The sequence below is a fragment of the Toxorhynchites rutilus genome, chromosome 3, assembly GCF_029784135.1.
Source record: "Toxorhynchites rutilus septentrionalis strain SRP chromosome 3, ASM2978413v1, whole genome shotgun sequence".
Lineage (NCBI taxonomy): Eukaryota > Metazoa > Arthropoda > Insecta > Diptera > Culicidae > Toxorhynchites > Toxorhynchites rutilus.
In genome coordinates this window covers 211297686-211313190 of record NC_073746.1, presented here as the reverse complement: position 1 = coordinate 211313190, position 15505 = coordinate 211297686, and the positions used below count along the sequence as shown (strand labels likewise).

Below are 15505 nucleotides of genomic sequence, written 5' to 3'. Positions count from 1 at the left end.
TTTTCTCGATGTGATCGATTTTTTTTTCAATTTGTACACAATATGTTCCCGAAAGATGTAATCCTACGTCAAAAAAAATATAAATTTCGACGTGGTCTTGGTTGGAAGTGATATCTTTTCATTTACTATTTTCCGATTTTCTATTGTTCAATTTTTTGGCGTTTCTTCGCATGCATCGGTAGAATACTTCTTGTTATTATTGTTCATTAGAGAGATTATATTGTAGATGCAATATTTGATTCTTTTTATCAGAGCATTTATCTATTGTGTGTGTGTTGCGTAAATTCATGACGAATCACAATATCAAAATGAGACTACCAATTCTACAAAGTTACAACGTTCGAACGCTTGGTAAACATACATAGTAATGCGAAAATAAAATACGTTTAATGATAAATAGTGAGATCTAACGGTATTGAAATCATTGTTGGATAATTAGTATAAATTGTTTTGGAATTTACTTTGCAGTACAAAATAATAACAAATTCGTCTTAGACACAATAAAGAGAGAAAAAAGGAACCTTAAAACTGACTTAAGCACACTTGCAAAAATGCAGTATATATATATAAACCACAAAAACACTTCCACTTAAACATATTATATATTGATCGTTATGTTTGTATCGAATGTCAGTTGTCGGTAATATTCCGAGGATTAAAGTCGTCATCAATGAAAACTGATTCAATAGATGCTATACTTTTCAACCTATTCATTTTTCTAGAAATCAAGCAAATCTTATTTGTTGAGGAATGTGGTAAAAGTACGGTTAATGTGCTATCAAATAGCGCTTTGTTCGTTTCAGTATAATTTGCGGTACGACAAACGGTAATCTGCAATAGCATTTAGCGATAGAACTTCACCTCCGCCTCAACGCAATCTTTCATCAGTTCATCCAATTCTTGGTTAGGTTCACCGGAATGTTCACTTATGAAGCGATTTACTTCCTCAACGCATGTGCTTTCGAGTGATTTCAACAAATCACCAATTTGTTCCCATTTTCGGCTACTGTGCAGTTTATGGAGCAATGTCTGACTTTGTCCCTCAGGAACCTTGGTCAGTGGTGAGATTTTGGTTCCTGGTGTAAATGCAAATGGTTTAAAGACTGACTCAAGCGGATTTGGCGTTGCCGTGAACCAATGACAGGAAAGGCCAGTGCTAGATAAAACAGATACATGACTGGTGAGCGCTTTCTGATCCACCCCAGAAGCTCGCAACGTTTCAAACATTTGAATCACACCAAACGATGCCTCACTGGATGGCTCACTGGCAGGCCACGATCGGGCTGGTTCGTAGTCAAAAAGTGCGCTAAAGTTAAGCTCGCCAGATCCATCCCAGATCCCAGCGCCTTGCAATTTCGTCGACAGATTATCCGAGCTTCGGTCTATCTGGCTATCGACCGAGAGACCTGCTTTCAGTGCAAGGCTGCTAGACGGCACCTTCTTAGCAGCCCAAAGGCTACCCACGATGTCCAGTAGCCATACCTCAGTCGGGTCACATACAACGAACGCAGCCTTGGCCGAATCTTTGCTCTCACCCTCGGGTCCGTGCTCGGCACTTAGCGACGTGATGGCATCGATTGTTTCCGAAGCGGTTCCTCCACGTTCCAACCCTAACCTGCAAAGGAGGTACAATACTCTCTTGTTAGATACATTAGAACTTATGAGGTTGTACACACGAATTTATTCTTTCAATTTCAATAAATCAGCAAAGTCAACGGGCTAAACAAAAAATTATTGGAGGTTGTGTCCAAGACACGACCACATTGTTTACGTAGAACTAGAACTAGAACACACACGCACACTTATCTCCGCTTTGCGCTCTTCTCAACAGAAGCCCTTTCTTTTAATATTTCCGGTCTCGATTAGCTTAGTTGTCATCCTTGGTGGAGATATTTTTGCTACTGTCATGCGAAACCTAATCACACACAAAATTCCTGAACAATTATGTTTTTAGTGAGCTGATGATAGCCTAGTTTGATGATTCCCCACATAATTGTGTAGTTCAGAACCCCAAATGGAATGGCGCCAGTTTGATGTAATGATTGCAATGAAAGAGACATCAGTAAGTCACGTCCACAGCTCAATTCGAAACGAAGACATGTGATGACGCAAAACAAGGAAGAACAAGCGACATTCATTGCTTCGTATCTAGAATGATTCTGAAAGTTTGCCTCAACGAGATCCAATATTAATGCTCTAGGCCAGGGATGACCAAACGGTAGTCCGCGGTCTACCGGTCGCCCGCGTAGGTATTCCTAGGCGCCCGCCAGCTGGTGTAGGATAATGTCACCTCCAAACGCAATGGATTATTAAGTGCGATTCACATACAACATACACGTCACGTTCACGTCACGATACGTCAATGATTCTACCATGCAATTCCCATGAAAACATTCACATACACCAGCAACGTAACAACCCGTCAGCATAAGTTCAACGAAAACGACCGGCAGGATTTGTAGAAAAGAATAATTGACGGAGACGGATGGTTTTTGTCTGGGCTTTGTGTCTCGGCTTTTGTTTTGATTTGGTTGTACAGTAATTTACATTTAAACCGACATTGAGCTAATTTAACCGATCTGTGATGCAACACGTTTTATTAGACATTTTTACCTCTAATTGGACATTTTTGTAAATATTGAATTCGGGGCCCAAATTATGGCCCCACATTGAAAGTCGCTAACAGTCGCGAATGGCCGATTACTGATCAAAATCGACTCCAATACGACACTGAGTGGTGCCTCAGCATATCGCATTATAAGTAACTTACTGTACTTTTTATGCCAACATATCGCTTAGCTCCAAATTTCGGAGTGAAAATCATTCACGACTAGTTGAGAGAATTATTCTATTTATTATTATTGTTGAATAAGGGTCGGACTACGGGGTTTAAGCATTTAAATAATTGAATTCAATGATTCCCATTGAATTTTCCAAAATTCGAAACTGATTTTAGGCATGCTGATTTGAAAGAGTGCATTGCAATTCAAAATTGTTGTAGGTGGCGACACCATGAATAAAATTAATTGAATCATTCGTTTGGCATTTGACGTGACGGTGCTGGTGGAAGCATTGACTGCATGTGTGAATTGGTGGAGACATTGACGGAACGTAGACGTTCTTCTCCGTAACGTGCTATGTGAATCGCACATTATCCTTCCACCTTTTGCCGTGATCATTTTATAACCTCAATAAAACATACTACTTGCAAGAGTAGATATTTCTTCATTAATGTTTCCGTTTCAATATTTTCATTCAGATTGTTATTTAATACTAGCTGACCCGGCAAACTTCGTCCCGCCCAAAATTTATTTTTTGTTATCAATACCTCCAAACATTCACGTTTTCTTACTTACGATCATGGGTCCAATTGCAGAACTGTTAATTGATTCAGCTTCTAATTGACCCTTTACAATTTACTTTTAATATAAATTTCCTAGGACTTCTGCCAAAACTCTTCATTATAATATCAGATTATTTTCAGACACAATTCTCGTTCAAGATTTTTCAATCACTTGCAAATAACATGTTTTTCCGCTACATCGAATAAACGTTTGATACAAGAAATATGAAAGAATGAAGATAGCCCTAAATCGGATAATTCCTTCTTCGAGTTTTGCTCTTATCAACCCATTTAAATCTATTTCCATTATCGAACAAAAATCAATTTCGTTGGCGTAAACATCAAATGGACTAACAAAGCTTATCACTATATAATTATAGAACATATGGGAATTGAATTTTCCGAATTTTCCCATTTCCATTCAAAGTTTTCCGAAAATTTTGAATTGTCATGTTTGGGTGAAATATGTGTAAAAATTTTATGAACCCCTTCTCCATTTGATGGGAGGGTGGGGTGTCATACCACCATAGAAACATTTCACGTACCCAAAAGCCCTCACATCGCAAATGTGGCTCCATTTGCTTGATTAGTACTGGAGTTATGCAGAAGTTTGTGTTTCATTTGTACGGCAGCCCCTCTTAGAGAAGGGAGAGGAGCATCTATCCAACATAGAAACATTTATTGCACCTCCACATGCAAAATTTGGGATCGTTTGCTTCATTAATTCTCGAGTTATGCTGAAATTTGTATTTCATTTGTATGGTACCCCTCTCCTTAGAGAGGTGTGTCTATCCAACATAAAAACATCTATTGCACCCTAAAACCTCCACATGTCAAATTTGGGTTCGTTTGCTTGATTAGTTCTCGAGTTATACTGAAATTTGTGTTTCATTTGTATGGCAGTCCCCCCACCCCCAAAAAAATGAGAGAGGAGTGTCTATCCAACATAGAAACATTTATTGCACCCTAACACCTCCACATGCCAAATTTAGGTTCGTTTGTTTGATTAGTTCTAGAGTGATGCTGAAATTTGTATTTCTTTTGCATGGTACCCCCCTCCTAAGAGAGGGGCAGGTGTGTCTCTCCAACATAAAAACATCTATTGCACCCTAAAACCTCCACATGTCAAATTTCGGTTCCTTTGCTTGATTAGTTCTCGAGTTATACTAAAATTCGTGTTTCCTCTGCATGGCAGAACCATCGGACATAATCCCCCCCCCCCTTAGAGAGGGTGGAGGTGTGTCTATCCAGCATGGAAACATTTATTACACCCCAAAACCTCCACATGCCAAATTTGGGTTCGTTTGCTTGATCAATTCACGAGTTATTCTGAAATTTATGTTTTATTTGTATGGCAGCCCCCCCCCCCCCCCTAAAAGAGGGGGAAGGGTCTCGAACTATCGTAAAAAACATCCCCGGCCCCAAAAACCCCTATATACAAGTTTTTACGTCGATCGGTTCAGTAGTTTCCGAGTCCATAAGAATCAGACAGACAGAAATCCATTTATATATATATATACTAGCTGAGCCGGCAAACTTCGTCCCGCCAAAAATTTGTTTTGTGTTATCAATACCTTCCAACATTCACGTTTTCTTACTATGAGCAAGTTCATGAGCCCCATCGCAGAAATGTTCGTTGATTGATCTTCTATTCGTCTCCGTTGAATTTACTATAAAATTTTCAGTATTTCTAACAAAACTCATCATTATAATATCAGATTATTTTCAGACACAATTCTCGTTCAAAATTTTTCAACAACTTGTAAAAAACATGTTTCTTCGTTACATGGAATAAATGTTTTATACAGAAAGTATGATAGAATAAAGACAGCCCTAAATCGGACAATTCCTTCCTCGAGTTCTGCTCTTATCAACACATCTCTCGATCCTTTTTTTGTATAGATAGAAGAAGATATAGGAGTGCGTTTTATCACATTAAAATCCATTCCCAGTTTCGAACAAAGATCAATTTCGCTAGCGCAAACATCAAATGGAGCACGTGTCACTATGTAATTGTAGAACATATGGGAATTTAATTTTCCGAATTTTCTTTTTTTCCTGGAATATTTTTGGTTGAAATATGTGTAATATTTTTATGGGACCCCCTCTCCATTCCAGAGGAGAGAGGGGTGTCATAACATTATAGAAACATTTCTCATACCCAAAAACCCTTACAACCCAGTTTCGCCCTCAATTGTACTTGATAAGCTTTCGAGTTATGCAAAAATTTGTGTCATTTGTATGACACCCCACCCTTAGAAAGCTGGGGGAGTGTCTAACCACCATAAAAATATTTATCGCATAAAAGCTCCACATGACAAATTTGGTTTCGTTTGCTTGATTAATTCTTGAGTAATTCAGAAATTTGTGTTTCATTTGTATGGCAGCCCCCCCTTAGAGAAGAGAGGGGGATTTAGTTTCGTTTGCTTGATTAATTCTCGAGTAATGCAGAAATTTGTGTTTCATTTGTTCCCCCCTTAGAGAGAGGGGTGGAGAGTCTAACCATCATAGAAACATTTATTGCACCCTAAAACCTCAATATGCCTCATTTGGTTTCATTTGCTTGAACAATTCTCGAGTAATGCAGAAATTTGTGTTTCATTTGTATGGCAGCCCCCCCTTAGAGAGGGGGGAGGAGTCTCAAACCATCACGAAAACTTTCCCTGGGGCCAAAAAGCCCTTCATACCAATTTTCATGTTGATCGGTTCAGTAGTTTCATAAGAATCAGACAGACAGAAATCCATTATTATATATATAGATATAAGATATATATAGATATATATATATATATATATATATATATATATATATATATATATATATATATATATATATATATATATATATATATATATATATATATATATATATATATATATATATATATATATATATATATATATAGATTAACACATCCAGTTGTTCGACCGTCATTTGTGATAAAGCAAAACATTGTCACTAAGAACAATTTAAACAATGTTTTCTCCAGGCATATCATTTGTTAAATGACCCACTGAAAATGCGGGAAACCTCCGGAAACAAACACAATTTTGTTTTTATTGATTTTTGAAACCTTATAATTAATACGAAGGTCGTTCAAAAAAATAAGTTTCAGTGCCTCAGATATCGCGGAAAAATAAAGTTAGCTGATTTTCGTAATCTAAACAAAAAACAAGGGGATTTTCGTAATCTACGTTTTATTTTCTATTTTTCTACATAATTGCCGTAAAGTTCGAGGCATTTTTCATAACGTGGCACGAGTTTTTCTATTCCGAGCGCGAAGTGCGTAGCGTCCACCTTTTTGAAGTACGATGTAACTGCATCACGAATTTCTTCAGTGTTATCGAATCGTTGACCGCCGAAAGCCTTTTTCATCACCGTACTATTGTGAAGTTTTGGACCGATTAAGAACAAAAGGCGATTAAGAACAAAACCGCTATGAATCTTATTGTTTCCGGTGTGTTTTATGATCTCCATTTTGTGGGGGCTCAAATCGATATGACCCGTTCTTTATGCCGTGCATATGGAGAAAATATTCCACGAGCTAGTTGCTGTAACCGCTCTCCTCACTCCAATATAACTATCGATGCAAACGTGTTCAATGAGGAGATCAATAATCTGCAATTTGAATTCACCAATGCGTTTGAATCGTTTTCTGCTGACTCTGTTTCAGGTAACCATAATAAACGCAATCGCACCAGCAGTGGATCTTCGCAACTTATTACTACTCGTGTGGAGAAAAAAAATGCGTACTGATACTTCCGTCAGCACTTCGGATCTAATGAACATTTCCAAGGAAACTCCAGCCGTTTCTACTTCTTGCTCAACAAGCACCGGTTGCGCCATCGAAAGTACTATCAACAGATCAACAGCAGCGAGTCCGTCAACTTCTCCCCTTAAGCTAGCAACTTCAACTACTGCTACAGTTTTCAACAATATGTACAACGATACTACAGCTGTTTCCGAACGAATAATTAACTCAGCTGTAATACCAACATACGTGCACCGTTCATCGTCGCCTGTGCTGACTACTTCAACTAGTTTCACAGGTAACGTTCTACATAGTATATGCCCAGTCGAAGCTGGTCGCGATACTACGCCTCTCATTCACTCTCAACCGATACCAGGTACGACGACTGCTAGTGACAAGACCAATGAGACCGCGGCTTGTTCTACACCATCACACATTTTAAATACAATGCAAACGTGTGTTCGCCAATCTTCGCCGATTCATATCGTCATGTCCGATCAAACTAACAACCTGCTCGCACCGACTGGATCATCCATTGTCAGAAGCGCTTCGAAATCCACCGTCATATTCAATGGCAACGTACCCGATGTGAGATCAAAGAACTGTAATGCCATTTCTTGCTCGTCAATCGCCATCGTTAATAGCAAATGCAGATAATGCTAAGGACGACCAGAATGTGAACAGGAATTACACGACTACCGATACTCTTCCTACGCTCTCCGTTGTACCGGTCACGAAACCATCAAACTGGTTTTATCTCACCCGGTTCTCACCTTCCGAATCTCCGAAAAACATAATTCAATTTATTTCTGGGAAATGCGGTTGTGATCCTTCTATTATTCGGTGCCACAAGCCGGTTCGGCAAAATAGGGAAGATAACATCCCATAATCATCTATTTCATTCAAATTATGAGTTCCGGAGCTTATCTAGAATACGATTACCTCTCCCGACCAGTTGGAGTATCGATCACTTCTTTCCTAATTCGTAATGCAACTACAATCCGAACTGTACAGCAAACATCACCTCGTCGCATTGCATCAACCTCAAATAATCAGCCTCGGGCAACCGCTCAGTCGAATTCTGATAACGCTCAAGCTATTTTTTATGAAACCCTACAAATTCAACTGTTGGTCAAATGATGAACAAGGATCCGGTTCAACATGTTCAGATAACTCGCGCTCTCCAGCCTCGTCAAAATCAGCGTCAAATGCGAGCGTCACTTTTATAGATCACAACATTGTAATTTATTATCAGAACGTCGGTGGAATGAACACATCTATCGCCGATTACTACCTAGCTGTTTCCGATGCTTCTTACGATATAATCGTCTTTACTGAAGCATGGCTCAATAGCAACACACTGTCGCAACAATTGTTTGGATCTTGTTACATAGTGTACCGTCTAGATCGATCTGCTGAGAATAGTTGCGAACTCACTGGCGGTGGTGTTTTGTTAGCTGTTAGATCGAAACTCATCTCGCGTGAATTAATTCCTCCAAATGGCCATAGTGTCGAACAAATATGGGTTGCCGTAACGTTTTTTAACCATTCTACTTATATTGGTATTGCGTACATTCCTCCGGATCGTGTAAGCGACTCTGCAGTAATAGATACGTCTTCTTCTTCTTGAATGGCGTTAACGTTCTCTGTGGAACTTTTGCCGTCTCAACGTATGCATTAACTAGCGTAATTTATTAATACATAATTGAGATTTCTTAAGCCAAATAACACGTCTTGAATGTATTCCGAGGGGTAAGCTCTAGAATACGAGTGACCACAGTGCAAGCCGGAAGAAATTTCTTTGACGAAAAATACTCCGACCAGAACGGAAATCGAACCCAAACACCCGGCATGATAATGTGAGACGCTAACCACTCGTGCACGTGTGCACAAGATACGTACATCTGTGTGGAATAGATACTTACATCTCATCGATTATTTGGATAAGGAATCAAATTAAAATAAATGACAACATCTTGCTTCTTGGCAATTTTAATCTACCTGGTATTAGCTGTATTCGAAGCACATCCAATTACTTATATCCTAATTCCTCGAGCTCTTCTATGAATCGTATGACAGAACGTCTACTGGACGGCTACAGTACTGCTGATTTGTATCAAATGAACGGAATCTTGAATAACAACAATCGTATTCTCGATCTATGCTTCGTCAATTCAGAGATGGTCCACATTGAGACTGTAACATCAGCTCCTTCTGCTTTAATGAAAATGTGTCGCCACCATCATCCGCTTCTGGTATCATTACATGCATCGTCACCGTCCCTTTTTGCAAATATCATCGAATCAACTCATTACAACTATCGTAAATTGAATTTCCTACTGATGAATCGTTTTTTCTCGACCATTAACTGGAATGTATTCTGAATGGCCACCATGTCCCATGTGATCCTCATGGCACATTAGCTGCTATAAGTTCTAACAGAGGACAAGAAGACTGCCAAGTTATCAAAAAATCCACAAATCCTGGACCAGATGATATCCCTTCTATAGTGTACAAAAAGCGCTCCAGCAGTCTATCGCCACTGAGTCTCCTGTTCAGCCAATCACTATCATGTGGGACTTTTCCAAAGGCATGGAAAAATTCTTTTGTTTCCCCGGTCTTCAAAAAAGGCTGCAAAAGAAATGTTAATAACTATAGAGGGATCGCTAGCCTTTGCTCAGTTTCCAAAGTTTTTGAACTGATAGTTCTAGACCACATCTCCCACGCCTGCAACAATTACATCGCTGATGAACAACATGGTTTCGTTCCCAAACGATCTACATCCACAAATCTAGTATTGTATACCTTATTCATCGCTCGCTCTCTACAGTCACGCCAACAAATTGATGCTGTGTATACAGATTTCTCAGCTGCATTTGACAAGTTAAACCATGAAATTGCCGTCGCCAAACTACAACGTCTTGGATTTCATGGCAACTTTTTGAACTGGTTACGTTCGTACCTGACCGATCGTGTGATGTTAGTGAAAATCGGTGACACTGTATCTTATCCATTTCGAGTTACATCGGGCGTACCTCAAGGAAGTCACCTTGGCCCTTACATCTTTCTACTCTACCTCAACGATGTTAATTACTGTCTGAAGTGCCACAAACTCGCTTACGCAGATGATTTCAAACTATTTTGCACCGTTAATTGTCTTGATGACGCAGCATACCTGCAGCAGCAACTCAACATTTTTGATGGATGGTGTGACATCAACAGGATGATCTTGAATACAGCAGAATGCTCAATTATCACCTTTTCACGGAAAGATTCAGCTATTATCTACCCGTATAAATTACGAAATGTCAGTGTGAACCGTGTTATGGCCATCAAAGATCTTGGCGTCATTCTCAATTCTAAATTAACGTTTAAAGAACACGTAGCTTATATCACCAGTAAAGCATCCAAAGTCCTAGGTTTTATCTTTCGCGTTACGAAAGATTTCAGGGACATACATTATTTAAAGTCTCTATATTGTGCTTTGATCCGCTCAATCCTCTAGTATGCTTGTGTGCTAAGGTCGCCTTATTATCAAAATGGCGTTCAGCGAATCGAAGCGATTCAACGCAAATTCGTTCGTTTCGCTCTGCGAAATTTGCCTTGGAACGATCTTTCAAATCTTCCAAATTTTGAAGATCTCTCCAATTTAATTGGACTAGACTCACTAAATCTATGTAGAGACGTCGCTAAACATCGACTGTTCTAATCTTCTCCAATTAATTAATTTTAATATAAGGATACGAACTTTGCGCTCTCATACATTCATTTGTGTCCCCTCTTCACGCACTAATTACGGGTATAATGAACCCGTTTCGAGTATGTGCCGAGTTTCAACCGCTCGTACACTTCGTATGATTTTAACTTGACCCGTTCACATCTGAAAAAGATTTTTTCTAATGCCCTCAGATATTGAGTAGAATTTAAGTATATCATTAGGGCACTCTTGTTCAGGCCTGTTGGAATAGCATGTATTTCTGCTTGAAAAACTGTAGGTCACTGCCTCATTGGAATTGACACGTCGATTCCTCGTCTTGATTGAATTCAATCAGTTTGAAGGAATACTGAAGTTAGTCGTTGTTTTCATCCAGTCTTCATTCTTGTTTACTGTAGTGTTCAGTTGAAAATCTTTCAGGATTTGTAAATGCCCTGTGAGATCTCCTTCTAGAAAATGTTTTACGTTTTAGCCTAAGAGCATCTAGGGCTTTTGATGGTGTGCCGGGCAATGTTCCAGTTATTGATAAGCATGCCAGACGTTGTAGCTTATCGGGCTTTTTCTGAGCTGATATTTGAGTAGTTTTAGGCCACCACACTAACGAAGCATATGTTAGTCTGGGTCTCACTATATAAGAATGAATCCAGTCAATCATTCTTGGTTTTAGTCCCCACTTTTTCCCGAATATACTACTACAAGTCCAGAGCGCAGTCTGCGCTTTAGATATTGCATATTTCAGTTGGTCGTTCCAATTTAGCTTTTGATCAAGCATGACACCTAAATATTTGTACGCCTCTCAATTTTAGAGATGGAATCTCATTCTTTTATTTTCTGGTAAATGTAATTATGAATGTTTTTGGAGAGTTAAGTCCTTCATATTGCACAATTTGAGTGTGTAGTTAAGGGCTATTGCATTTTATTGGAAATAGTATACTCACATTTACACCTCACTAAAATGATTATGTCATCAGCGAAACCAATGACCTCGTATCCTTGATTAACTAGGTTATTAAGTAGATCATCGAAAACTAAGGACCACTATGAAGGAGACAGATTAGTGTATATCCTCCTAATTTAGCTGTTATGAGTCGGTTGGTTGCCATAGATGTAGACAATTAGTTAACATTTTCAGGCAGATCACTAGAAGTTCCGCTTCGATATCTTCATTTCCTGTTGATTCATTATTCTTCAACAGTTCGATGACATTCTTAACATCACCTATCGATGGGGACGACGCATCTTCATTTTTAACTACGCCAAAGTAATCTCTTTCATATTTATTTTAGTCCTCTGCCTGTACGCCATTCAAGTGTTCTCCGAAGTGCTGCCTCCACTATTCAGTCACTTCACGTTCGTTCTTCGAGATACTCCTATCCTTATTACGACATATTTCTGCTCGGGACACGAAGTTTTTCCGTGGGATGCATAGAGTTTCTGGTAAAACTTTCGCGTTTTATGAAAGCGATGTAGCTGTTCTAGTTCGTCACACTCCTCTTCTTCCTAGTGGCCCCTCTCTCTCGGGAGAGTCGAGTTTGCTGTTTCTGCTTTAGTTTATATCGTTCTAAGTTCTAATATTCCACGTGATTTGGGATGCCCTCCGCTACGTTATTGATGATAGAATCAACATATTTCTGAATTTAATGTTGACTGATGATGAAAAGCGGGTCACTTACGTCAAGCAAAAACGGTGAGCGTATTGATCTTCTAACAAAACTTCTTCAAGGCTAGAGGCAAATGAAGTTATGCTCTTCAATAGACATAGGCCTGAACGAACGCCACTTCACGGTGAAAACGAAATGAAGTGAATATAACCTTGCATACAATCCCCGAGAGAACCAATTCATCTCGATATCACCCTGTTTGATTGCTTTGAAACTTCTTCTCATTATATAAAATATGTATATTTAAAGTTATTTATTGCTCCAAATGCTTTGCCACTATGTGAACTACTTAGTAATTTGTAGCGCAAGTCAATAAATGAGTCCAGTATTCAAAAAGGAAATAGAGATCACGAAAAATAACAGTGGTGTAATCTTTTTCGTATAACAGTTACTTATCCCTTCTGGATATCAGGCCGACGTCGTTAGAAGTAATGTACTATGTCTCAACATATACGTTGGTTAGTTTTATGTGTGAAATACTCCTAATGAGACAATAGATTGAGCTACACTAATAACTGTATCATATTGCAAACGATATGAATGTCGAACTTGATTGTGCAACCACTTTCAATGCTTATAAAACCTTTCGGAAGAAACATTGCAGTACTGAGACTTCCACGTACATTTTTTCAATTAGACATCAAATTTCGTTTTCAGTGCCATTGAATCCAGCGCAACAATATTGAGTATGTGTGGCAAGCGGTGCAAGCATAATGTTATGGAAGATGCTCATTGTTGCATTACAACGTCAGCTCTTTTTTCTACATCTCATAAAAGTATAGCAATAATGAAGACACACCTCACTAAATCTGTCGCGCTCAGTTTTCCATCACTCCGATGTCCGTCACTGAACAGCAGCCCTACACAGACTCCCTTCTCGTTGGATCCGCTTTCGGCGCCCCAACAGCCGACTGGTTTGCTCAGAATCACAGAAAACGTTGCAGCTCCATCGATCTCAGCTGAGTCACACTGCATTCACGAACGAGACGACCAAAAATGAAAGCAAAAAATCAATTAATCCGCTGCGTTGAGCATTAAAACACAAATCACTTTACTTTCACTGATCCGCGCTCCCCGGATGCTGGATAGTAGAGTACTTCACTAGCGGACGCTTCCTCCGATGGCTGGCAGAGAGCATTGCGGCCGTAGATAGTCGACTGGTCCGTTTCAGTGAATGGAGCACGAACAAGGAATGCTTCACCACAGATTCCAGACATTTCTTAGTTTTCACCCTTTTCTCACTATCCAAATCGATAATGGAGTGAAAGTTGGCTCACGAAAATATCTGCAATGAAAAATCTCAATTGGATTCACCGCTATCGTCAGCTACATCCAGGAAATACTTCTCCGTGCGAAACCAGTCACTATTCCACTGCACGAATTGAGACTCAAGTTCGCGAAACCGCTGCACCTTTACACACGACAAGATTTTCTTTCGATGTGCTTTAAAATCTGATGTATCTGATAAAAGGAAGATTTTGCTCTCAGACGGTTAGTTGCAAAATGTTGTTTGACGTCTCGTAGTCATCAGTTGCCAAAATAAGAACGAGGGACAGGCCATTTCATGGGAAAATTTTGCAAAGGGTATATTTGCTACTATTCATCGAAAACATTTCATGAAAATGTGAAAAAAATTTCCATTTGCGAAAATGAAAGACGTAGATTTTGTCATTTGGTCAACTCAAGTCACTCGACTAAAAAAAATTGGAATGAAAAATTGTCAAGGGTTGTATCTAGGACACGACCGCATGTTTTCGACGTAGAACTACGCAATTATATTATGCAATCCTCTTCAATAAGATAACAAGAGCTAGCACCAGTTCCAGCCGCAACATCTAATTCTAGAAAATCCACCGATGCACCCAGCGATGCCAGCCAAAACATGCAGCACCAGTTCCAGAAACACCTGCCAATACCGGAGAAATTAAACACAAAACACTACCGACGAGCGTTTCGGGGAAACCAACTGGCGCATTCCAAATTGACAATATAAAACCAGGGAGCAGCGGTTCATCAGTTAGTTATAATTCTAAGTTCAAACTGTGTAGTAGGGAAAAGTGAATAATAAAAAATACTTTTTTTTAAATAAATGTGAAGTAATTTAATTAACTGGCGCCCGAATAGGGACCGCCGTGTGTAAGTAGTGTTGAAAATAGCAAAGTGAAATCGCCACGAAAAAGTTCGCGAGTGCTAAGTTATTTGAACACGAAAAAGGGACACTTGACCGCAGTAGCAGCCGCACGATTTGTACACCAGTAACCACGACAGCCAATAACTCGCTCGTGGAGGAACGTGAAGAATACATCCGTGTCGGGAAAGTGTAACACCACGACGGATCTCCATGTATATAAGGATAATATTGTAAGTTAATATTTATTATTATTTTTTTATATAAAAGTGTATAAATAAAGTGAAGAAAAAAATAAATGAGTTAAAAAAAAGAAATAAACATTTATTATAAAGTGATAAAAAAGGTGAACTATTTTTTGAAATATATATATTTTGTATCGATTTAATTTATTCTTTGGAAATTAAATTATTTAAAAATTGAGGACCTAATATCTAATTTTCGAAATTTAAATATCAGTATGGCGGAACAAATTCGAGAAATATTAGAAAGGATTGAAACTTTGGAAAACAGACAGACCACGGACTTGGAAATTATCGATTATAGAGATCCTATTTTAATATATCAAAATAGTGATGGATCTCCAGCAGATCCATCTGTAATTGAAAAAATTCCGGACTTAATTAAAGAAATTCCGATTTTTTCGGGAAACAATGACGAACTCACAAATTGGATAAAAGACGTTGACGCGCTAGTTAAGGCGTATCAGCCGAATTTATCAAGTACTGTAACTCAAAAAAATAAATTTTACGCAATATGCACCACAATCAGGCGAAAAATTAGGGGAGAAGCCAATAATGCTTTGGTTAACTCTACCGTCAATTTAAATTGGAATGCGATCAAAAGAACACTTATCACATACTACGGAGAAAAAAGAGATCTAACAACGCTAGATAATATTCTATC

At 38.8% G+C, this 15505-nt stretch overlaps 1 protein-coding gene across 1 annotated transcript; it reads right to left on the bottom strand.

The window, feature by feature from the left end:
• Positions 1 to 695: 695 nt before the first annotated feature.
• On the bottom strand, positions 696 to 13978 carry LOC129780526 (secernin-1). The gene is made up of 4 exons (XM_055788885.1): positions 13815 to 13978; positions 13527 to 13756; positions 13271 to 13440; positions 696 to 1615 (listed from the first exon to the last, which is right to left on the bottom strand). Exons 2-4 carry the CDS (start codon positions 13686 to 13688, stop codon positions 844 to 846), a joined length of 1104 nt encoding a protein of 367 aa, XP_055644860.1. The 5' UTR covers positions 13689 to 13756; positions 13815 to 13978; the 3' UTR covers positions 696 to 843.
• Positions 13979 to 15505: the final 1527 nt, after the last annotated feature.

Bases quoted from the DNA above. Each gene is read 5' to 3' on its own strand.
- LOC129780526 (XM_055788885.1), bottom strand. From the start codon at position 13,688: ATGTCTGGAATCTGTGGTGAAGCATTCCTTGTTCGTGCTCCATTCACT. The intron at 13,441-13,526 runs GTAAAGTGATTT...TCGTGAATGCAG, and splicing joins GGGAGCGCGGATCAGTGAAA to TGTGACTCAGCTGAGATCGA. The intron at 1,616-13,270 runs GTGTGTCTTCAT...CCTCCTTTGCAG, and splicing joins AGCGCGACAGATTTAGTGAG to GTTAGGGTTGGAACGTGGAG.